The sequence below is a fragment of the Pistacia vera genome, unplaced genomic scaffold, assembly GCF_008641045.1.
Source record: "Pistacia vera cultivar Batoury unplaced genomic scaffold, PisVer_v2 Contig365, whole genome shotgun sequence".
NCBI lineage: Eukaryota > Viridiplantae > Streptophyta > Magnoliopsida > Sapindales > Anacardiaceae > Pistacia > Pistacia vera.
Genome location: NW_022196185.1, coordinates 93,464 through 120,517, shown reverse-complemented (window position 1 = coordinate 120,517; position 27,054 = coordinate 93,464). Strand labels below are relative to the sequence as shown.

The following is a 27,054-nucleotide window of genomic DNA, read 5'->3' as shown; positions in this document are numbered from 1 at the left end:
TAAATAAGTCATCGCGACTCTTCATTTTTGTGAAAAAAGTTCAAAACGCATCCGAGAGCCAAACACTTCAACCTTCAATCCAAAGCTTCTCCAGTGAATTTCCATCATTTTTCATCACTCCTTAACACTCACAAACACTAAACCAACTCATTTTAATGAAGATTTCAGCGAAAAATTGAAGAAATTTTGGGAAACCCTTGATTTAAAAAATTTGGGGATCTTGTAGTCTGGGCCAAATTTGGTGAACTTGGTGGTGCATACATATTGGGATTGATAAGATTTCGAGTTCTCCAACCTTTGAATTGATCAATTTCAATTATTAAAGTGATTTAATTTGAGATTTTGATGGATTGCGTTGAGTTGTGATTGTTAGTGAAGTTTGTGAATTGATTTTGATTAAAGAAGCGTTGATCTTGATTTGTGTGGTGTTGAGGAGGTTGGGTGTTCGAATTAGGAGTGTTTTGTTGTGTTTGGAAGAAGAGTGAATCTGGGGGTCTAGGTGAAATTTTTTTGAAACTTTGGTATATTTGTAGGATTGATTGTGGTCGGTAGCAAGGGTATTTAGAGTTGAATTGTTTGGTTAGAGTCTTAGTGTGGGGGTACATTAGAGTTGTCAAAAATGCCGCTCAAAGTACCATCCAAGGGTAAAGGAAAAGGAAAAAAAGTAGACAATATATTTGTTAGTGACAAGGCTCGGCAACGATATGAAAGAGTAATCAAAAGGAAAGATAAAGGGTTTATTGCCGAGCGGGGTTTGACCACTGTTTATGTTGAAGAGTGGAGTCAAGGGAGAAAGTGGGATTCCTTTATGAGTGAACCTAGACATGTGGCTGTAGAGCCGATAGTAAGAGAGTTTTATGCCAACCTGCGTTAGTGTGATCCTGGGCATGTATTTGTGAGGGGTATTGATGTGCCAATTGATGCGAAGGTCATCAACGATTTTTACAACTTGCCTTCGATGGACCGTGATGAGTATCTTGAATTTAAGAAGAAGCAATTTAAGGAAGATGAGATACTTAAGGTCATAGCAAAACTGAATACCCCTTGGGAGGGTTCGAAGAAAGGAAAGAAGAGCATCAAGGGAACTAATCTGATACCGATGGATAGGTTGTGGTAGTACTTTGTGTATGCGAGGATGATTCCAGAGACACATTATTGTTTAGTAACTTTTGATAAGGCAGTATTGCTTATTCAATTGCCACTAGAAAGAGAATGAATGTGAGGAATATTATCATGACGAGTATATAGAATGCAGCCCAACTAGGGCGAGGGAGCTTCCCTTTCCCACATCTCATCACCGAGCTGTGCACTCGAGCAGGAGTAGAGAAGACGGATGATGAACCACTTATCCATCCTACCCCAGTTCTCGACACCGCCTACTATTGGAAGCTACTTCGGTGTACTCCTAGAGAAGAACCTAGCTCCGGAACAAAAAGACAAAGAACCACAGAAGCTGCCACATTATCCAGTTCAACATCCACAGTAAAGGAGCTGCTGCAGCAGATGTTGGGTAAGATGAAACGGATGGAACGACGTCAAGATTGGTTGGTAGAGCAGACCCAGATGATGTATGATACGCAGCACAGCTACTGCACCAAGCTCGACATTGATACTTCGAGCTTCCAATGGGAAGATTGGGATTTCGAGGAATGGATGGGCTCCGAAGAAGATGAAGACACTGAAAAAGAGGAGGAGGCTGAAGAATGAAACCTGAGCACCTGTTTTGTAGTTTATTTTTATTTTCAATTATATTGTTTTTTATTTTGTACATTGAACCTAATTTTTTTTTCTTTTGGTTTGGATTGTTTAATTTTGTTTGAACTTCTTAGTAGTCGTAAGGGCGAGATTAGGATTGTAATATTTTCATATTAGTAAGTGAAATTTTCTAACATAGTGGACACCACAGCATTTTAATTGTTTTACAGATTATGGTGATGAGAAAGCCGAGGAATGGGTGTGCATGCTGTTGAGCGAAACTCCGACTTCACGGATTAATCAGAGAAATATCTCGTATCTTTGTAAATTCTGTTTTTCTATTCCTAAATTGTGCATAATGTGACATTGGGGACAATGTCATCTTGAGTTTAGGGGTAGGAAAAATTTGATCAAATTTTTTGTTTATGTTTAGTTGTTTTCATGTTTTGTTGTGTTATGCCAATGATGAATCACATAAGTCTATGATGAGAATAGGATTGTTGGGATTTTATTATTGAAAAATGTTAAGCATTGCTTCAAGTTTATGTTGGTTGACTGAATTTAGCTTGAGGTTTGTTGAGTGGTTCAACCACCATTTTCATTAGTTTGGCATGCTTAGATTCATTTTCTACGGTTAGGTGAAGTCTTGATAATGTTGGTGGACTCTAGAACCTAGTTGAGAAGTGCTTGAGGTGAAATTCTAGGAATAGACATTATTAAGGAAGTGATTGAGGCAGTTTTTCAGAATGTTTGAGCCTTTCCAGCAGACCATGAATTTTATCCCTAGTTACCCATTTGAGCCTTATGAAATCATCGTTGTCTTACTTTTCTTGTGCAACCAATAATGCCCAAGCCTTTCAACCTAAACACTTCTGCAACCTTTAAGAGAATTTTGAACCTAATGCAAACACAAAGATTTTGGAGAGTTGTGTGAGATGCTTACGAACTAAACGATCAGTTTGAGGGTTGTGAGAAGGGCAAGAAGAATAAGAGGGGTAATTAACCTCGATAAGGCTATTGTTGCTTTAAAAAAAAAATAGAGAATTCGAGAATTGCAATTCAGAAGCAAAAATAAGAAGTGCACATGTTTGAGGGTTATAAAATGGTTGACATCTTGAGTGGTGGTTGAGAAAGAAAGTGGAAGTTGATATAAGTCTGAGTGATTGCTTAAAGGAAACCGAGTTCTCTTGCTTTGTTTATCCTTTCCTTTTCTTTGAAGCCCACTAATCGAGCCTAACGTGACAAGCCTGTAAAGACCTTTTGATCTTTAGTGATGTCTAATCCTCATTAGTGGAGAGTAGTTTGATACTTAGGCTTATGGAGTCTGCCGCCATTTGATAAACTTTGCATTTCTGAATAAAATAATTAGGGAAGTCAGAATGTGGACTAAAGTGGGGAACACCTACTTGGGGGACCAATAGAGAAAGATAGTAAATGCAACTTATAACTTCTTGGAGTGTTGAACATTTTCTAGTAATAATTTTTCAACAATCTTTGAGACTTGTATAAATTCTAGGCAGTTCGTTATGTTGAGTTTGAGTCTAATGTTTCTTATTTCATTTTCGGTTTTGTTGTTTTTGTATTTTTGTTTGTTAGTCTTTTTTCTTGTAGTCGTGTTTTGTACCTGATGCTTGGGGACGAGCATGTCTTTAGTTTGGGGGTATTTGATAATTTGAGGATTATAATGTTTTATTTAGACTTTTTAACCGGATTTTGGATACTTTTTAGTTCGTTTATGCCTGAATTGCTATTTAATTTCACATAGTTTCTATTTCAGGCCAAAACATGTATTTTGAGCGAATGATGAGCGGATTGGAGTTTCTGGACCCAAAAGCAAGCGAATCTCAGAATTTGGGAAAGTTCTGAAGCAGAGTTGAAGCACTATGAAGCTTGTTCCCATGGGAAAGCATCGAAGATCGAAGATTCAAGCAAGGAAGCAAGCAGAAGACAATTCTGTAAATCCAGAATTTTCCAGGAAGGTTCGCCACGGCAAAGTTTATTCTTTGCCGTGGCAAAATAAGCTAGGCATGAGATTCCACTTTAGCTCGTCATCGCATCGAAATTCTTTCTTCGCCATGGCGAAGTCTGTAAATTTTTGTTTTCTCCAAAATGCACAGTTTTATTTTAGGAAGGTTTTAGGTTTTTGGGCGAACGATATAAGAGAAACCTTGCCATTTTCAAAGGGGTTGCTCTATGTTCGTCTGGTTTTCATTTGGTTTAGAGTAGTTTTTACATTTGGAGAGAAGATTTGAGCTTTAACCTTGTGGATTCTTCAACTAGGGGAGATCTTTACTCTTTTCTCTTTGTTTCAATTGTTGACTGCTGTGTTTACTGTCTTTCTTGCTATTTGTGTTAATTTAGTTATGAACTAACCCATTTTGGGTTAGGGTTTTGATGTAATTCGGATTTATATGGATTAATCAATTGATTATTGTTGCTTTTATATTCTATTGCATAGATTGTGTGATTATTCTGTTTTTTTATTGATTTTACTTGTTGAACATGATGAGATTGAGAAATGAATCATGTTGAGCTCTTTGGGTAATCACCATTGTTATTTTGAATGCTAGAGATAGATTTGAGAAACAATGAAATCAATCTAGGATTCCATTAGCTTAATGAACTTGGATTTGTTAATCTTCAATTTGTTGGGTGCGGAAGATTAATAGGGAAAAGTAGGAATTCATAGCCTGAGAAGGTATGTTTTACAACTTAGGGAATTCGATTTACAATCCGTGCATGTGAGTGTAAAAGTAGCATAATTTGTAGAATTAATCCATAGGATCCTAATATAGTCAAAACCCTAACCGTTTGCTTTATTTGATATTACTCTTGCTTTAAATTTTGCTTTCATTAATTAGTTATTGAATTACATAATAGATTTTGTTTTCAGTTAGTTTTATATTCTCCCATAAATCCAAACACTTTCGGTTTCTCCAACTTGAAAACAAATAGAAAAATTAGTGCTTAGCAATCAATCCTCGTGGGAATGATACTCACTCATCACTTTATTACTTTGTGCGACTAGTGCACTTGTTATATTTGCATGTTGTAGTAACAACGCATCATTTATACAGTTTATTCAAAGTTTTTGGGATGCAGTTGAGAACATGACAATCCAATCAATTTCTGGGGTACTGTATCACACAATATAAAAGTTGCTCCGGGAAAATTAACAGACATTTAGAAATAGATAGACACGTTGATTGAAAAAGTGTTGACAACTTATTAGGCGATGATATACGAAACAGTAGCAAAACTGTTTGTGGTGCATTAAAGGAAAGCGTAATAAATAGTTAACAATGGTTCGGTAGGTAGGTTTCCAAAATATGTTGTGGTTCGGCGTAGAACTTAATCTAATGAATAATGAAAAGGAAATTTACTTTTATATATTGTAGGAACATTATTTAGATTGTTGTTTGTCGAACGTGTTTAATTATTTGAAAATGTTATAATAATTGGTGTTTAATAATTTTATTAAATATTGTTTACGTTTTACCCATCATTGTAATTTTGTGATCAATTTTTCTTTATAAGTTATTAAATATTTGGATCAACATAGATAATTGAGTGAGTTTTAACTTCTATTTTCAAATTAAACTAAAAAGCATTTAAATTTGTACATGTGCAAGAAATTACATAAGAAACTTACTAAAAATTAAATTTCATACAGACCATTTGGTAATCCACATTACATCTATGACAAGTAATATATTATGGTGACGTTGATCTGTCCTAGTGTATACGATTTTGATTCTCCTTGTTGCAAGTCCCAAATATTCATCTTTTAGTGAGAATTGTGGCAGTTGGAGTCAGGCACTTGAATTCTTTCCTGCAATATTTCAGTTTGTAGAAATGATTAGGTAGTTTCACTAATTTCATTAGAATTTGTATACCTCTATTGTCATGTATAGTAAGTAGAGCAACGATAATGTGATATATTACTTGCACGTTATATTTTTGGCAAACTGCAATCAATAGTTGTAATCCCATATATGTCTTATGTTTGATGAAGAACAAATGTGTTCCCAGTAGTAGCAAAGCTTGTTTATTTTCTGCTTTTGCAAGTGTCTTCGGAATTGAAAGTCTCGCTTTTGTTATTGTTGGCAGTTTGTTTCGTTGTTTTGAAATGTCCATTCTTTGTAATATTTGTTTTATGTTTGCTTGATTGTTTAGAGATTTGCACCTGTAAATTGTATGGTAAGTAATGGTTTCAAAGCACAAGATTCCATAGTTGGGAATCACAAAACCATTACCTTATGATTAAGCAATTAAGAATAAATAAGTGTGCCAAATATAACTCAGTTAAACATGGATCCTAAAACGCATTTTGTTTTTTGTGTATTAGAAAACTATTAACAACTAAAGATGCACATGGTTCGGCAGAGTCATTTGTATGGTTAACCATTATTGTTATAAGACTGCTGCAGAATAATCCACTATCTTATTGTTATTAGTTGTATGTTTAACCATTTTGTATAATATCATTTTTTGTATGACTAAGAAAATAATGAAATCAATAGATTGATGAAATACACTGGTTTTAGTAAAACTTACGTTAACCGTATTGCTTGTAAAGCGGTGTCATCTTTGACAGTTGCTTTTACAATGATTCGTTGTAGAATTTGTGATGGTAATTATAACAGACTTGTGGGTTGTTTTTTTGTTCTTTTGTAAGGAATCATGATGTTTTGGTGCTGTTTTTTGGGTGCAAGTATATGGAAATTATGTTATCGATATGGTATCTGTGGTTTATATAGTTCGCTTGTGGGTACCAAACATTTTTTTTTTTTTTTTTGTATTTCAACTGGTTAGATAATGTTCTGTTAATTATTAATGAGAGTCAACGTTGTTATTTGAATCTGGTTTTTAATAGTTTTGTAAATTAATGATGGTTGTATTAATAATTTAATGTTAAGTATTACTTATATTTAAATGTAAACAGTCTGCATTAATGTAAATTTCTATATAGGTATATTAAGCATTTGAGACATTTTATTAGTATGAATTTTTTTAAACCAGTGGGAAACGGATCGTGTTTCATCAAAATAAATGTCTTCTTTTATGAATTCCATTAATATAATATAGATATCTACACAAACAGTATCATTTATTTGATCAACACTTTAACAAAAGTTGTACATTAAGAACGATATTAAATATCACAATACGACATATCATCAAAATATCAATCACATCAATAAAAAGGTAAGTACATTAACCCATAATTAAAACCAAATTCTAATATCCTGATTTTTAATAGTAATGTCACATCAAAAATATCATTTAATAGTACAATGCACTGCTCAATAATAAATAAACATGGTGATCTAATAATAATGATATCTTATTAGCACAGTTTTAAAGGAAATGGTAATAAATATTTTGTTAAATATTCAAGTCGGAGATGTTGTGATGATGTGATAATATATCAAATAATATAAAATATTTATACAGTTCGGCATTTGTCTTGTTTAATTGTTTATGTTTTATTGAGTATCTTAGTTTGTTAATTAAAATTTTGTTGATTTTTGTTTAATTAGGAGTACAAAAGAAACAGATGGAATACGAATAAAGATGTTATAATAAATAAACATGGTTGTTTAAGAAGAATAAAATCTAATTGGCACGAGTTTAATAGAAAGGATAATAAGAATAAATTGGAAAAGGCGGTAAAAATGTATATGCATGAAAATATGACATTGAATATCAACGACAGTCTGAAAAATAGTATCAATTGTACAATTAGACCATATAATATTCAGGTAGTCTTCTCAACTTGCATGAGTGATTTAATAACATCTGTGTACAATTGATATTAATAATTGTAGAGGTATAATTATTAATTTTATCTTAACACATGGTCAATGACTTCTCTGAATTTGTGTTTGTATCACTTTAATATTATGTAAAAAACGTTAATAACTTTTTGGATAAGAAGATACGAAACGGTAGCAAATGTAACAAATATTTTGTTAAGTATTTAAGTCAGAAACATCATGATGATATTATAATATATCAGTTGGATCGTGAATAATGGTTCGACAACCATGCTCCAAATGGATGTAATCGTTCAACATGTGATTTATTTTGGTTGATGAAAAAATGATTTATCTTAACATCTGGTCATGACTTCTCTAAATTTGTCTTGGTAGCACTTTAATATTATGTAAATTATTTATTTAAAATTTAAAATTATTTATTTGTTTTTTGAGAATACAAAAGGTTCTTTGGGAAAACGAATAAATGTCTAGTAATAAGTAAACATGTTGATCGAAAAAACATTAATAAGTTTTTGAATAAGAGGATACGAAACGGTAGCAAACATAATATTTCGTTAAGTATTCAAGTCAGAACCATCATAATGATATTATAATATATTGGTTAGATAGTGAATAATGATTCAACAACCGTGCTCCAAATGGATGTTATCGTTCGGCATGGGATTTAATTTGGTTGGTAATAGAATGGAAGTTTTTTTCGATGTGCGATAGGAATGTTTATTTATAGATTTTGTTAATTTACATTCTAATATATTTAGATTGATGTTTGTCAAACATGTGTGGACAATCCAATGAGTTTTAATTTCTATTTTTAGAATAAATTAAAAAGCGTTTAAATTTTTACATGTGTAATAAATCATATAAGGAACTCACTAAAAATTATATTTCATACATACTATTTGGTAATCTACATTACATCTTGGACATGTGATATTTTCTGGCAACATTGATTTGTCCCAATGTATACGATTTTGATTCTTTTTGTCACAAATCCGAAATATTCTCCTTTTAATGAGAATTGTCGCAGTTGGAATCATGGACTTGAACACTTTCCTGCAATTTTTCAGTTTGTGGAATTGATTGGTTAGTTTCACTAATTTCATTAGAATTTTTACACCTTTACTGTCGTGCATAGTGATTAGAGCAACGGCAGTTTGATACATTGTTTGCTGGTTATTTTGTTTGCAAGATGCAATAAGTAGTTGTAATCCTCTATTTCTATCATGTTCCACAAAAAACAAATGTGTTCCAAGCAGTAGTGAAGCATGCTTACTTTCTACTTTTGCAAGGATCTTCAGAATCAAAAGTGTTGCCGTTGTTATTGCTGGTAGTTTGTGTCATTGTTTGAATATGTTTCTTCTATGTAAGACTTCCTTTACGTTTGTTTGTTGGTTTAGAGATTTGCACCTATAAATTGTAAGGTAAATAATGGTTTTCAAACACAAGATCCACAATAATATAAGAAAAAAGTGTTTTCCAAACATAAGACCAACAACAACCAAAAAAAAAAAAGTGTAAATAATAGTTTCAATAGTTGGTAATCATAATATCATTACTTGTATGATCAAGAAGTTAACAATAAAAAAGTGTGAAAAATATGGTTCAGTTAAATATCGATTCTAACATGTATTTTGGTTTTTATGTATTAGAAAACTGTTAAGAACTAAAGACACAAGTGATTCGGCATAATTCGTTTCAATTGTTGGGAGTCAAAATACGGTTTTCTGTATGACTAACAAAACAATGAAATCAACACATTAATGAAACATGATGATATTAGTAAAACTTATGTCAACCATATTGCTTGAAGACTGGTGTTGTTATTCTGAATTACTTTTGCAATGATTCATTGCACAATTTGTGATGGTAATTGTAATAGATTTGTGGCTGTGTTTTCATTCTTTTGTAAGGAATCATGATGTTTTGGTGGCGTTTTTGTGTGTGTAAGTATATAGAAATTATAATGTTGTCGCGATCTTAGTGGTTTATATAATTTTTGTGTAGATATTGGATAGTGAACAGTTTTCTGTGTGTTTGGATTTGGTAGATAATATTGTGTTAATTATTAATGAGAGTTAGTGTTGTTATTTGAATCTCGTTTTTCGTATTTTTGTAAATTAATGANTCTTAGTGGTTTATATAATTTTTGTGTAGATATTGGATAGTGAACAGTTTTCTGTGTGTTTGGATTTGGTAGATAATATTGTGTTAATTATTAATGAGAGTTAGTGTTGTTATTTGAATCTCGTTTTTCGTATTTTTGTAAATTAATGACGGTATTTTTATTTTGTTGAACATTAATGATTTGATTTATATATATATCGTTGTTTCATTGTTGATTCTATCGAGAAAAATTGATTATTCTATTCAACGAATATAAACTTTTTTGGTCATCATCATTTAATGTTAAGTATTAATTTATCTTAAATGTAAACGGTTTGCATTCATCTATATCTCTACGTAGGTATATTAAGTATTTGATACATTCTATTAGTACGAATCTTTTTAAATTCATATAAATTAATGTATTGAATGATATTTTGTGCATTGTACATGGATTATGTGGATATCTTATGCAGGTGTGCTGATGCTCTGAAAGTTCTATGAGATAATTCAGCAACTGGTCAAATGAAAGAGGGTGCCTCTGTTGTAAGAAGATGGGAGGATATGGACACTGTCATATTGGTGAAAATCTTTCTGTCTTTTGATGTCTTCTAGTTGACTTCAGGGATTGTACATTGCCTTCTTGTAGAAGGTCCACTGCTTCCTCCACTAATGCCCGAATTTTTTTTTAAAAAGCTAGATAAAATTATCTTGCAGAAGGCTACTTGATTACGTGAGTTCCTAACATGTACTAAGCACTTGTGCATCATGTGCCAGTGTACTCGAATTGATGAAGGCTTTATAAGGTGGTACAAGTATGAGGAAGGCCTATGGAAAATGGATGAGGCGAGGTCTCTTGCTCTTTGATTAGAACACTGTAGAGACTATAATTTTAACATCTTGTTTTCCTTGTATGTCATATCTACATAATATGTTGTTGAATAAGCATATATAGAATCAGTCCATTGTGTTTTAGGTTGTGATCCTCCTAACGCTTTCGTTTTAGGTCGCTAATATTGTAATACTTGCATGATGATCTTCTCCCATGGGAAAAGTATTATCTGTCTGCATAATTATGTACATATGGTAAAATTTCACTTTCTGTTGCTTCAAGTTGATCTTTTGTTGTCCATTAATATTATTTCAAAATGAAGTGGTTTCAAAGTAATACGCAATTGAGTATTTTTTCTATCATTTACGTCATTACAATTAAATTATAAGTATTTCTCTATTTTCAATATACTGTTTCGAATTCATGTTATTTTATGTATGGAATCATTATTGCTTATATTATTGAATTTGAAATTCTATTGATTTTGTAATTGTTAGTGTCAAATTCATTTCTAGTGTCAGGTTTAGTATTTGATAGTGAGATTTTGAAGGAATATTTGATTTCCCCTTCTTTCATACTTTTATGTTAAGTTATAGTGACATTGTTCGGTTGAAATGGTGATATTAAAGTTTTACAGTGCATTGTTGTTTTGGCTTTGTAAAATTCATAAGTGATGAAAAACATTGTTGTTTAAAATGTTGTTGATATTTAAAGTAAATATACGGATTTAATGTTCAGTATTATACTTGAAGTAAATTTGGGGATTTATGGTTTTCTCTGTCAGTTTTGGCATTAAAGGCATTTGTTCCAGTTCGTTTATCGTGTTTTCCACGTCCGTCTTTTCTCGTTGACTGAAGTCAAGATAAGTAAAGTAAATTTTCTTTAGTTACAATGATAATGCCGTTTTTTATTTTACAATGGTCTAATTAATTTGTCATCAATTTTAACTTTGATTAAAGTGCATGTTATTCTTACGGAGTTATGAGATTTGTTATTATTGTTATAAGAAGTTGTTGTTAGATGGTTGTGTTGATAATTTGTTATGCTTAGGTTGTTTATTGGTTTCTTTGGTAGTCATGTTGCAAATTATTTTCTTGGTAAATTTACTCCTGAAATTGGTGTCTTTCCTATTACGATTTTGTTTGTTCAGGTTAGGTTGTTTATTTGTTGATCTAGTAGTCGCGTTGCACATTATTTTCTCAGTAAATCTACTACTGAAATTGGTATTTTTCTCATTATGATTTTGTTTATTATCTTGTTGTATTTAGTGTATATTGTAATGCTATCGTCGTTTTATGAATTGATGTTATGAAATGCCAGTATAAAAAATGCTTTAGAAGTTACCATCATTGTTATCATCTAATTATCTATTTATTTTTTGAAACACTTGCCAAGGGTTTGGTGTTCTTTGTAGTACATTTGAGATATTGTTGTTTTAATGAGAATTGTAGCAGTTGGAGTCATTTATGGTGAGTATATCAATAGCAGTTTGATATAGTGCTTGCATGTTATTCTATTTTCAAATTAGAATCACCAGTTGTAATATCGTCTCTATCAAGTATCACGAAGAATAAATGTCTCCCAAGTAATAACAAAGTCTTACAATTTCTATTAAGTTGACTGATTGTCTATTTTCTCTATTTTTTTTTTATTTGATGATATATTTTTTCTTTTCATTGTAGTAATGGCTCCCAAAAACTTCATGAAATTTATTCGAAGACTTGATTCTTAAGTTCTGTATAAAGGAGGATCAAGCAGTGATTCCAAGTCATAATTGTTAACGCCTTTATAGACTCCTGTTTTACCTGTTTCAGTCTCCAATTTTGTGAAACCTGATTCTGGTTTGTGCCATGTTAAATGGATTGAAGAAGAAGATAATCAGTAAGAAGAAATTCCATTACGTAAATTGGTGAAACAGTAGAAAACCTATTAGCAAGAGCGTTCAAATACGAATTCTGAACGAAAATGGAAAAATCTTTCTAAAGAAGAGCTAGACAGCAAAACATTTGGCCTAGAGAAAGAGGTAACGTTTTTTCACTTTATCATATGAATATATACTTTATTTGGCATGACGTGTTAACGTGGTTTCATTGTTTTTGAAATAGGCTTATGAAGGTTTCTTAGAAATCAGAGAACGTTGGCTTGTTTCAGAAGATGTGATCTCAGATTTGAAAAAACAAAATGAAGATATGATTTCCGAGGTTTGCAGATTGGAAGAATAGTTGAAAATATCAAAGGAGGCATTTGAAAAGGTCAAAACCGAATTCAAACACTGTCAAGAATCATTTAGAAATGTTGAACAGTCTTTCGCAAATGAGCGCAGCAAAAGGAAGTCTTTAAAAAGAAAAGTAATGAATTGTCTGAAGAAAATGATAACATCAAATCTTTAATTGCACAAGCTAAGAAAGATAAAGAAGAGGCTTATGATTCGGTGTCAGAAATGTTTTTGGCCACTAGAAAAAGCTTGTGTTAAAGAATTTAAGTACAGATTCCCAAATGAAGATTTTAGTTTTTTAGAGACAATTGTGTTGAAAAATGAGAAGATGCCACCTAATAGAGATTATATTGACTGCAATGTTGTTGTACCTTTCTCTAGTCCACTTAATGCCAATATTTTGATACTATTTGCCAATATTTGCCATGCAAGTGTTTATAGTTGTGTTATTATTACAAACGTGGATGTATTTAGTTGATGCTAATTTTTGTGTATGTAAAAAAAGTCTCCAGCCCATGTAATGTTACTTTTGTAAATATTTAAACTGTTTAATTGTAATATTGATGTTAAATATCTTGACGATGTCTGTGGTGCAAGAGTTTGTGGTTTACTTGCATATGTAAAAAATATGTATCTGTAACATATAATACATAGAATGTAGCATTCATTGTATCTGACAATAATAATATAAAACGTATAAATATCTTTTTATCAAGGAATTTATATTTATGTTTCTGTATATATTTAAACATTTAATGTGACCTTTTCATATTCATATAAATATATTTAATTTTTCACATTAATCTCTCATAAACAATGTCTTATATTATATACGATGTATCAATCCTTTCTGTTATAAACAATGCTTTATATTATATATAACATATCAATCCCTTCAGTTAAACACTACTTTGAAAACAATATTTGTCAATGTCTCTGCCGGTTCATCTTGTTGCAGGGCCAACAAAATCTTGATACCTTATCTTGAGGTTACTCTTGATAGTACGACGTATAATTGACCATGTGTAAAGACCTGATGTTTCATATACAATCCTACTTTTTTGAGTGATTTACCCTGGCTTTTGTTTATTGTCATATAGAAGCTAACTGTCACAGGTAACTGTCTTCTCTTAAACCTGAAAGGCCAATTCATATCTACATTCAACATTATTATTCTGGGAATTGTAACAATATTCCCAATATTTGACCTGGTAATTCCCAATATTTGACCTGGTAATAATCATTGCTTGTATGGACCACTTTCCTAAATGGGTTATAATCAATTTGGTTCCATTGCAAAAACCATCAGATTGATTCAAATTACGCAACAACATAATTGAAATGCCAATTTTCAGATGCAATTCATGTTTGGGCATGCTGGAGCACATCAGAGAATTAAGAAATTTGGTCGGATAGAGAATGTCATCATTGTTTGAGATACTTGCTGCTTTGCAAGTGTTGTCTGAGCTGAAATACGTCTTTCTATCTGTTCGTTGACTCTGAGTGATATAGTCGTTCAATCTATGTACTGTCTTATTTTTTGGTGTCAATATTTCTTTCTCTCTCATATAGTCAATATTATTTATCTGAACAGATAAATCTGGAAAAACAACATTCATAATTGTTTCTTCTTGACTGGTATGTTGATCGATTTTCAAGTCTTGAGGTATTTGGATGTAACTCTCATTTTCTGCAACGTCCCTTCCTTTTCCAATATCAAGTAACCATTTGTCAAAAGTCTTCAAGTTATCCAATTCTATTGGGTTTACCAAGTTTGTCTTCAATCTCATGCTCTCTGTAAGTCTCAACACTGTTATATGTTTCCAAAGGGTAGATGATGATAAACAGGCCTGGATTATGTCAAGTTTTTTCCTTTTTGGTATAACTAGTAGAATCTGTCTAAAATCACCACCTAGGGCAACAATGAGGCCTCCAAATATTCTATCTACATTTGATTGATCTTTTTCAAACAAAATATCTTTCAAAGTTCTATCAAGAGCTTCAAAGCAATACCTATTTGCCATGGGTGCTTCATCCTGAATGATCAAAGCTGTTTGCTCGAGTAGTTTTGCCAATTGTGTCCCCTTTTTTATATCACTTGTACTTTCCTCAATGATATCTAAAGGAATTCGAAAATGTGAATATGCTATTCTTCCACCGGATAGCAGCAATGTAGCAATTCTTGATGTAGCTACAGCCAGTACAATTTTATCCTTGGATCTTAATTTGGCCATGATTGTTGACCATTGGAAGGTTTTGCCTATTCCACCATGTCCATAAACAAAAAATGGTGTTCCACTTTGATTGTTCATAGAATCAAGGATTGAATCGTATATGCGTCTCTGGCCATTGTTGAGACCCTTGTATAAATCACTGTGTGGTGTTTTCATGTTGTCGATATCATAATATAATTCCTCAACAATTAATCTATTCTATGAATTCTAAAAAATGGAACAGTTTGGAATTGGCATTCCAAGGAAATCGGTCAGGGATTTTCCTGCCTTTTTCATCAGCTCTTCAACCTCAAACAATGCATGATTCTTAATTTGTTCCTCAGTGCATCTAAATTCTGTCATTGGCATTTTCTGTTTAAGAATGTAGGGAATGTCTTCAGATAGGTGTTCTGCATTTGCTCTCCACAAGTGTCTTGGACTCACCACTTCATTATATACAAGAATAGTTACAAAGAGTTGTCTTAACTATCTTTCGGTAGCCCACGTTGATGCTTCATCCAAGCAATTATTCCACTCTTTATCATCATCCAGCAATCCTAATGCATAACATGCATCTTTGAATGTATTGAATATTTCTTTGTTGACAGTTCAAATATCTTCAAATGATGTTGCTCCTCTTACTAAGTTCAAAAGCATTCATAAATAATATTTCTCACCACTACCTGGAAATGCAAAATACATCCTGCCAATACACCTTGATTTTTGTCGTGGGGACCATTTTCTTTCTGTATCCTTCCAAAGCCATTTTCTTGGAAATCAGGATAAGTCAATGATCTTGCGGAATGGTATCGTTGATTACACTTCATCCATTTAGTCAATTTCATTTGCGTAACAACATTGCTTTCCAAAAGTTTAACCAAACACTTACTTAGATCGAAAATAACTGTTTGTTCATTCTTTAAGTGGAATGACAATCTTTCAACAACTAGTTCTTTGTAATACATGTCAAATTGAAATATCCTCTAGCAAGCTTCCATAGAAGAGATATATCTGTAATGTTTTTTTATTGAATCAATTAATATTATATTTATAACAAACATGAACAAACAATATAAAAACATTATATTTGCTGTATTTTGTACATACTTGCTGTCCAACTATGCCTTTATTTCATCTTTGTTCCGTAAAACCTAGCATTAATTATTCTATTGACCATTGTTTTCAATTTCCATAGAAACTCTCGTTCTGTCCGACCCTTTGTTGACATACTTGAATATATACTTGATTGATCTAAGTTGATTACATATTTCAATATTTATGTGATCCGTTGTCATCCACAGATGTTTGATCGACAAATTTCTTTGGAAAATGTTTTTTACATTTTCCTCTCTCCATACATGGTGAATTCTTGTTAACATCACCACATGGACCGTTGATCATGTGATTCTCGACAGCTGCAAAGGCTACATGATCAGTTTCCTTATTTGGTATTTTAGCAGAAACTATTTCATCTATTTTGGATGCCGAAGGATTCTTATATTTGGAATGTAGAAAAACCAATATATGAGCATGTGGGAGGCCTCTCTTTTGGAACTCGATAGTGTAGATAACTGACAACAACAATTATAACATGTTCAGCAATAGTTGGTATAATATAATTTCATAACATAGATTATCAATGAACCAGATTTTTTAAAGAAAGTAGAAATATTATTCATTGGATTACTTACTTGCCACTGTTTCACCAAAATATTCATCTTTTTTTATCTCTCACATTAGCTCAAGCAATTTGATCTCAAAAACTTTGCAAACCGCAGTTACTCTACTTTCTTGATCACATTGTCCAATACAATTTTGTAGATATTGTATCTCTAGCCACTTGGGATTATAGTTGAATGTCAGAAAAATATTTGGATATCCAAAACATCTGCAAATCACCATTGCATCTTGATAATTCTGAACACGATATCAGGGACTACCAATGTGAGATGAAGGGAGCAATGTAGATTTCCCTAGATGTTGTGCATTAACATCATCTTTTGAAATGGCATCCATCAACCCGCTATACAAATCACTTCTCAATTTTTTCTGATTGTTTCTAATCCAATGAAATTTTTCCTCTTCAACAGCCATATATGCATCCATAATATATTGTTGCAATAATCTACCTGATCTCATCAGAGTATGCCCTTCATGTAATCTATATTGTAACCGAAATGCATAATATTCTCTCATGCTCAGCCTGTTTCTCTTTGATGACTTTTTTTAGGAAACTCTTTATGGTTAATGTCAATTTTGTATCCATCTTCTCCATATGGGAATAATATTGGATAACTTAATGCCATAAAACTTGGATGCAAGTCAGAAATTCTTTGAGGACCCCTTTTTGAATGATGAACAATGATATCTTTTCTAGTTTCTGAAATTCCAATATCACCAACAATTAAACCCGCAATTTCAGATTCAGTTGGCAAATTGTATTGTCTTCCATCTTTTTCCCTTTTCACTTTTAACTGCAAATACATATTTCTAATATCATTCCAATGCATACGAATCCTGACAGAATGAAAACTTTTAACCAATTCATTGTTTGCATCAAACATCAATTGCAATTCATGCACTAATTCCCTATCAACAGTACCATTGGCTATATTATCTTGCGTAGAATTCAATCTATGACTGGTTTCATACTCTGTGTCATGAATATAAAGCTACACAAACTAAGGTTTCCTTCCTTCAGGTGGAAGTAATGATCCTATTCCGTGGTAATTCTGTCTGCAAATTTTGAAAACGTATGGACCACCCCCTTGGTTAATCTCATGGTCAACATGCCCTCCATCGATGTAAATGAGAACAATGAATTGTATATCATTATTTTGCTTCTGAAACTAATCCCGTTGTTACCACTGCCCATATCCAATAAACATTTTAATGGTTCTGGTGATTCTTTCAATAATGGTAACTAAACTTTGCCATCCATACAAAATAATGAAAACAAAGGGATGGCTGGCTCTTGATTCTTAACAGTTCGCTCTTCATACCACATGACTGATCCACAATGAATGCACTTGTAGGATGATATTTTTCCACTGTGCAAAGAAATAACATGATATTTTTAGAAAGTAATAAAGTTAATACTTAGATGTGTTCTGTTAATTTGGAAACTCACAATGACATTTTCTTTTTTCCAAGTAACTTTAATATTTGAGTTAACATTTAAATATGTCTAACTAACAATATGACATTACCTCTTTCTGTTGAGTGAGATTTTAAACCTCTATTTGTCTTTGATAAAGATTTCTTTTGTTTTTTCAATGTTTGACCTAGAAATGAGAATAATAAAAAAACATCATCACAATATTCAACAACACTTGCAATGTTATAAATGGTTCCGCAAAGTTCCACACCTTTATTTTTACAATGTAATGAAATAACATTATGTTTTTAAAATATAACAAACTGAATGTTTAAATGTATGTTGTCGGATTCAAAACTCACGATTGTGTTGTTCTGCATTAGTAATTGGAACATTAGAATCAAGATCTGCACATGGAGAAGCACCTAAAAAACATAGATTTAGTTAGCCAATTTAACTTATCATAATCTAAAAAACATAGGTAACCACTAATATGATATTTTTTACCTCTCTTCCTTTCTAATTTAGACATCCTCTCCATTCTATTTTTCTCTTGTATCTCATTTACATTTACAGAAGCATTTGAAGAACTTGTTGAACCCTTCTTTGTGTTTGATACACATTGTTTCTCTTTTTTAGATCTCTCATCTGGATTTCAAAATAATAATATTAGAATTAATACTATACCATGCAAAAAATTATATAATAGAAGAGCTTAACCAAAAGGCAAAAACAGTAATTAAATATCGCATTTATATTTATAGAAGTATTTAAAGAAATTATTATGACATTTATTACATCTTTTTGTTGAGCGAGATTTGAACCTCTATTTGTCTCTCATAAAGATTTCTTTTGTTTTTTTTTTCAATGTTTGACTTGAGAATGAAAATAATAAAAAAAGGTCATCACAGTATTCAACAACACTAGCAATGTTAACAATGGTTCGACAAAGTTTCACACCTTTATTTTTACAATGTAATGAAATAATATTATGTTTTTAAAATATAACAAAATGAATGTTCGAATGTATGTTGTCAGATTCAAAACTCACGATTGTATTGTTTTGCATTAGTAATTGGAATATTAGAATCAGGATCTACACGTGGAGAAGCACTTGAAAAACATAGATTTAGTCAACCAATTTAACTTATCATAATCTAAAAAGCATAGGTAACCGCTAATATGATATTTTTTACCTCTCTTCTTTTTTAATTTAGACATTTTCTCCGTTTTATTTTCCTCGTGTATCTCATTTACATTTATAGAAGCATTTGAAGAACTTGTTGAACCCTTCTTTGTGTTTGATACATATTGTTTCTGTTTTTTAAATCTCTGATTTGGATTTCAAAATAATAATAATAGAATTAATACTATACCATGCAACAAATTATATAATAGAAAAGCTTACCCAAAAGGCAAAAACAATAATTAAATATCTCATTTATATTTATAGAAGTATTTAAAAAAATTATTGGATCTTTCTTTGTCTTCGATACACATTGTTTTTGCTTTTCAAATGTGTCACCTGATTGAGACTATATTACACAACAAATTATATCATTGAAGAAAGCATAAATTAATTCGCTCAACAATTATTTCATATCTATCAAAAAAGTATTGACAACCATGTAATATACAAAATAATTGTATGACTATACCAAAATAAATAAGCTAGTTATTTTTGTTAGGAAGTTTATTATGGATCATTTTACTGTGAAATTCATACGTCAAAACACCAATTTGTAGTTGATAAATAACTAAAACAAGAAAGATATAGACTGAACTCGTTTGCTCTCTAGATAATAATTATATGAAGTTCTAATATTAAATACCTTTTTTCTTTTTGGAGATTGACTTTCTTATTGGCTTTGGAAATTTAGGCCTTTTTTTTGTTCCATATAATATTCTCAATTTTCTATTCTCCTCGCATATTTTTGTTCTCAAATCAATGATACTTATTTTTCTAGAATCATATTCCAATTTGTAGTTTTCAATCACTTGCAAATATAATTCCTGAATATATGATTGTATAGCTGCTGCATCTTGATCCGTAAGAACCATCTTACAATCTTGTACCTGACCAAAACAAAAAATATATTCTGTTAATTGCATTCTTTTTTTCAGCTTTGTCGAGTCCAGATTATTATAATTGTATGCAAAAATTGATAACAAATGATTTACTACAATTTTTTTATGCAAATTTATGGATTGACAAATGTTTTATTAAAACTTTATAGCATAGAATATTATGGTTTTGCAGCAAGATTTGAACTGAAACAGAGCTTTATTTGTTATAGGCAAGCACTAAAATGGTTTGGCAACAAAGAGATTTTCAAACAAATGAGACATTTATTATTATAACTATGAATAAATTGTTGGTTTGACAATGGTCTACCAAAAGTATATCATGCATTTGTTGATTTGACAACTGAGAATAACTTCGACTCTGACATTATAACCAAAAAGATACTTGCATCTATTACAATTATACTTATATTATGGTATTCTAATTAACTCGTCACAATTCTATAGGCCCATTATATATAAATAAATGGTTCATCAATTAAATTTTGATCTCATGGAAATCTTAATCGATTACAATTCTAATGAAAAATTATGAAGAACCACGAAGTTTTCAATTTGTACTTTATTGGTTTTCCAAGAATTTATATAAATATTTTCAAGAATTAAAATCATCAAATTCACCTATATTAAAAAACTTTAGTAATTTGAATTTGATATCACAATCAATATTCAATTTAACAATTACACAAAAATAGTTCACAGAAAGAATATATTCATCACCTTTTATAGGAACTACACTGTAACTATAAGGAGCAATCGTTTCATCCAATTGTATATATCTACATTAATGAACAATAAAATAAAGATGTAAGAGAAATACATCAGTAAGAAGCATATAAATATTATTATGTATAAATTATTTAAGAAATGAAAGCAGTACGATATAAAGAAACAAGAAAATCTAAACCTTAAAGTAGATCAAACACACCATACATAAGATAACAACAATCTAACGTTCAGATAAATCTCTCTCTCTCTCTCTCTCTCTATATATATATATAGCAATGTTATTAATTTCAATAACCAGTCAAACACAATGTTCTACAACATATACAATGTATGAGTCCATTGAATTTCACATAACTATATATATATATTTATAAATGCCATGCATTATACCTCACCATTTATTTATAGGATCAGATTCATCTCACTTGCAATTTATTAAGAGCAATACATTAATGAGCAAATTAAAATTTACAAAATAAATCATTAGGAAATTAATAGTTCGATATATTTTTATATCATGAAATGTTTATATTTTTTTTAAACAATAATGAAACCATGAAGTTCATAATTAATTATAGTTGTTAAATTATTAAATATTTTGTTTCTATTTTAAATGACTACAATAAGTTTTTTATCAGGTGTAATTATATTCGAAGTTGAATATCTTCTGCTTGGTTAAAACGTTGTCGTTTAACATGTTCATCGTCTTTGAAAGCAAATTAGGGATTAAGGGTATTTTTTCCGTTGATTTTGTAATCACAATTGCACTTCAAAAGCTTTCGTATGTATTAACAAACTGAATTACATTACTTTACTGACTAAATTTATTGTTTTTATCGACTCACATCATTGTTCAACTCTGTTTTTACTTGCATTAACCAACAATTTGTGGGTAATTTCAGTTTTTCTAACTGGGTTTTATTTGCATCTCATTTTTCTGTTTAACAATGTTGCTTGTAGAAATTCCTAGCACAATCACCTGTGCTAATCTTTTGCAATTCTGAAAACATTACAATATCGACAACAATTTTGATTTATTACCATGAGATGGTTTTAAATTTTTTGTAGATCCGCATCCCCCGCCTGGGTTTTTCACGTTTTTTGAAAATTTTCTCCAGTGTGATCTTATTCCTCCTTTCTCTTCATTTGTCGAAGAAGTCATGGTTTCCTATAACATTACACCCAGTCAACTCCATCCCAGTGCTGGGAAAATAGTTTTGGGTTTTGAAGCTCTGTGTTTGATGCTAGGGCTGCAAAAAAAAATAAAAATAATAATAAATAAAAAAAGGGAAACCAGACCGAAACTGGACCAAAAAAACCAGTTAACTGGTTAACCGTTTTCTGTTTCAATTTCAAAAAATGGCTAAACCAGTTTTCCGGTTTGGTTTACGGTTTATCTTATTTTTATAACCGGTTAACCGAAACTAGTTTAATAAACCAGTTTTCCGATAATCCTAATATAATAATATTATTTTAATTTTTAAAAATATTTATTATCTTTATTAGTTTGAATCCCTAACTTCACACTCGATACTCCTCTCAAACTCCAGTAGTTGCCGCTGCCCTCTCAAACTCGTCTTCTTCTTCATTACATTTACTCGTCTCTCCTCCTCCCGTCCTCTCCTCTCAAACTCGCTTGTTTTCTCTGTCTTCTTCTTTATGCACGCGCCATAGTGCAACATTAGCAGCTGGGGAAGTTGTTTTGGCTTTACATCAATGTGATTATGCTCTTTCCACAGGTTGGTACTCATTCCTTCCTCTTGAACCTTATTTTAGCTGAATGGAAATGCATTTCAAACATATAGTTTTTTCATACTTGCTTGTCATCTTATTTGGTCCTTTTTTCATGTTTAATTCTTGATGGATCAAATTGCCAGAAATTTAAAACTCATGAAGTGCATCATTAAGTTTGACTGATGTTTGGAAAGAGGATACAGGTCATAGCTGGTATAGTTCCTGGTATTGAGAAAGCCTGTCTCTATCGTGGGACATTGTCTTTGGAGATATTGGAAGTTTGGAACACCTGAACAGCAAGCTCTAGCTTTAAACGCAGTCAGGGACACCATCCTTGGGATCTTTCTTATTGTTGTTGTTGGCTATGATAATTTCTTGCTTACTCTTGATATATGAAATATCAGTAAAAGATTTACTTGTCTATTTGCTTCCTAATATGCTATTTGTTTATACAATTCTTAATTAATTTTATGTCTCCCATACAAATACTTTTAGGTGTCAAATATCATGTCTCCAACAATAAAATATCATATTTACCTTAAGGAAATTCATACTGTGTAACATTTGGGCAAGCAACAATAAAATATCGTATTCGTATAAGCTTATGATATTTAAAAAGATCATTACATTGTTTTAGGCAAGCAGCACATTCCAAAACCATAGAAGAATTAGATGCCATTAATGTAGATAAACAGATATACCTTACCTGCTTGGTGAATAGATTTCAGCTGTATTGCTATATATGATTGATGGACCGATGAAATGATTTATATAGGCAGATTATCATTATATTATATATATAAAAGCAATGTCTTATTTAATAAAATGTATCAAATTAAAACCATTAATTATACATGATTTTGATAGCCCTCTATGATTATATTAAAGTGTACGTATGTAATGCCTGATAATTGCTGGATAAAAAGATTCGTACTACTTAGTGGTTCAACTTGCAAATAATCTTTTTATATTAGAGGTTGATATTAACTTGTGAATTTTTTTATATGTTTCCACACATATACTCTTTTTAACTCTTGGATGATTATGAAACTAGCCTCCATGAAAGTAACTAGTATATGTGTTTTCCATTTGTCTTCAGTTTTTTATTGATTGCGTCCTACAAGCTTTATTGATGTCGTCGACTGGTGACAATACTCGTGCTTTTCAGACATCAAGTGACATTCATTCACCGAATCCGACACCTGCAAATGCAGTTACAAATTCAACTACTTGCACGACACCAGCACCATGTCCAACCCAAAAACGTGGGACTTCTATTACTCAAAGGAAGAACACTTCATAAATGTGGGATCACTTTACCAAGATTTATTCTGAGAATAAGGATAATGCCACTGCATCATGTAATTACTGTGGGAATGTTCTAGCTTGTCCAAGTAAGAGTGGTACAAGTTGTCTGCATAACCATTTAAGTAGGTGTAGAAAGTATCCCTTGAATGTGGTGGACAAGAAGCAAAAGAGATTAGTGTTTCAACAAGCACAACAGGCACGTGGTCAGTCGAGTGGTGCTCCACATTCTTCACTTTTGACTTGAAAATTTGACCAGGATGCGCTTAGACGGGCTTTAACTAAAATGGTCATTCTTGATAAGTTACCTTGTAGGTTTGTTGAGCGTGAGGGGTTTCAAGAGTTCATGAGTATGGCTCAGCCAAGGTTTGAAATTCCTAGCCAAACAACGGTTGCTTCAGATTGTATTAGAATATATAATGAAGAGTGCCAAAAGATGAAGAAGTTCTTTGCTAAGTTTTTACAAACAGTTTCTCTCACCACTGATACATGGACAAGTTGTCAGAACCTCAATTATATGTGTCTGGCAGCTCACTTCATCAATGAAAACTGGGTTTTACAAAAAAGGATTATAAACTTCTGCCCCATTATCAGTCATAAAGGTTTAGCGATTGGCAAGGCAGTGGAGAAGTGTTTGCTTGAGTAGGATATTTCTAAAGTTTTCACAATCACTGTTGATAATGCAAGCTCTAATGATGTTGGAATAAGTTATCTAAAGACTTGGTTGGGAAGTTGGAAGGGGAGTGTCTTGGATGGTGACTTCCTCCACATGAGATGTTGTGCTCATATATTGAGTTTAGTTGTAAAAGAAGGATTAAAAGATATGGAGGACTCCATATTTCAAATTCATTTGGCAGTGAGGTACGTGAGGTCTTCTCCGGCAAGGTTACAGAAATTTAAGGAGTGTGTGACAAAAGAAAAAATTGAAAGTAAAGCTCAGTTGGTTCTCGATGTTGAAACAAGATGGAATTCCACATACTTGATGTTGGAGGTGACAATAAAATTTCAGAAAGCTTTTGAGTTGTTGGAAATAGAGGATAGTAAGTATTCAGATGAGCTTAGTAGTGGGGAAAGGTTTAGGGGTTTGCCTACATGCATTGATTGGGAGTATGCACGATACTTCTTACCTTTTTTGAAAGTCTTTTATGATACAACTCTACGTGTCTCTGGCTCACTTTATGTCACTAGTAATGCTTACATGCAGGACATTTTTGGCATTGGATTGAAGATTTCAAAATGGTGTAGAAGTGTAGATCCTGGGTTACATATTATGGCTCTAAGGATGAAGGGGAAATATGATAAATATTGGTCAAATATTGATAATATCAACCTCATGTTATTCATTGTAGAGGTACTAGATCCGAGACACAAGTTAGAATATGTGAATTGGGTTATTAATGAGTCTTTTGATATGGTTCTTGCTGATAGGTTGAAGGCAAAAGTGAAGGAAGTTTTGGTGGCTTTATTTAAGCAATATAGTTCGTTTAAGGTGGTCCTTAGTGCGCAACCAAGTGAGCAGACTCGAGTTGCAATGGAGATTGATGTTGATGATGTAGATCTTGATAATGAGGAGTTTATGAAGGCTATGTATCAAGAGAAACAGGCTAGAAAAAAAGTTGTGAATCACAAAACAGAGTTGGACAAATATTTAACGGATGATTGTGAAGATGACAACAAGAGTTTTAATATCTTGCAATGGTGGAAGTTAAATTCAACAAAATATGGAGCTCTGTCTATGATAGCATAAGATGTATTGACTATGCCTATCTCTACCGTTGCATTTGAGTCAGCTTTCAGTACGGGGGGTCGTGTATTGGATCCATTTTGTAGCTCCCTCACTCCTAAGATGGTGGAGGCTCTTATTTGTACATAGGATTGGGTTTGGGCTTCGCGTGTACCATTCATCATAGAGGAGAGCTTGGACGAAATATCAAAACTTGACATGGGTAAAATTGTTCCTTTACTTTTAATTTTTTGGTTATTTATTTGTTGTTTTTGTTAAATATATTTTGCAAATATAACCTATCTAATGTGCTTGTCCAATTATTTGTAGAAATTGCGCGTTTCGGATTGGAAAGCACAAGTCATATGGATGATTGAACGACAACCCAATATATGAGGTATATTACTTTTGATTTTTTGTCTTGTATTTCAATGGGCGCTATACTTAAGAAAAGTAAACAAGATTATGATCTCATTTCTTAATTATTTTATAAGCTGGTTGTTAAGATTGGTTGATCAATAAGTATTCAGTTTGACATGTTTGATTTGTTGAGTAATTGACATGGCTTTGGGACTCATAAAAGGGAATAATTTTTCTGTATTAAAGACTGTGACAGAGAAAGAGAGAGAGATAGAGGATTAAGATTAATTTTGTCATTTGTGATTACTGTTAAGGGGCAGAAAATGAGGCAATGTGCAATGTCATGAGCTTTTTAATATTAGATGTAGTGAGCTTGTCTCTTTCGATAATTCTTCTGTATAAGAACATGAAGATGAAAACCAGTCGATACATAATCTATATTTTATTTAGTTGTTCACCAAAAGTTTTCCAGGCTGCACTTGAGATTTTTACTGACATTAAGTGCCAAGAAATAAAATTTTGTCAACCCTCAATCTGTATTTATAAGCTAATAAGGAATAAAATTAGTTTGGTGAAATTAAGTCACCTCGCTAGCTACCTATAAGGCTATAACAATAAAAGTCAAATGGGTTGAGTACAAATCAGTTAATAACTTTAAGATACCATAAACAAGAATCCTATGGAATCATTCACTGTATCATATTATTTATGTGTTTATTTTATTTTTCTGTAGTGACATTTGCTGAAAACCAAATGCATTCTCTTTATTTAGAAAATATTAAAGCTGATTTCAGTTGCCTTTGTTGTTGATGGTGAAGGGGGCCTAATTTAAGGAATAGAAACTAATTTCATATCTCCTCCCCATGCTTCATGATTATTTTTTCATTATAATGTTGCTAGGATATCATTTAATAATTGTTGCAATAAATCCATTTGCATATTCTATTATCATATTTGGCCTTAATACATAATACCAATCCATTTAAATTATTAGTTTTTGAAAGGTAATAGAGAGATAAATATAAGTTTTGCATTCCTCTTGCAGGTGATTCCATGATTGCACTAGGCCAATCGAAGAATGCTTGAGCCTTAAAGTGGAGGGGAGATGCCAGTTTACAACTTTCACTTGTTATTTCTTAATCACTTTTGTACTTGACCATTAAAATTTAAAGGAACAGTT

General features: G+C 31.7%; 1 protein-coding gene across 1 annotated transcript; it reads left to right on the top strand.

Moving 5' to 3' along the window:
- The first annotated feature begins 24,614 nt into the window (after positions 1–24,614).
- Positions 24,615–25,538, top strand: LOC116140189 (zinc finger BED domain-containing protein RICESLEEPER 2-like). The gene has a single exon (XM_031425820.1). The coding sequence runs from the start codon at positions 24,615–24,617 to the stop codon at positions 25,536–25,538; it is 924 nt and encodes a 307-aa protein (XP_031281680.1).
- Positions 25,539–27,054: the final 1,516 nt, after the last annotated feature.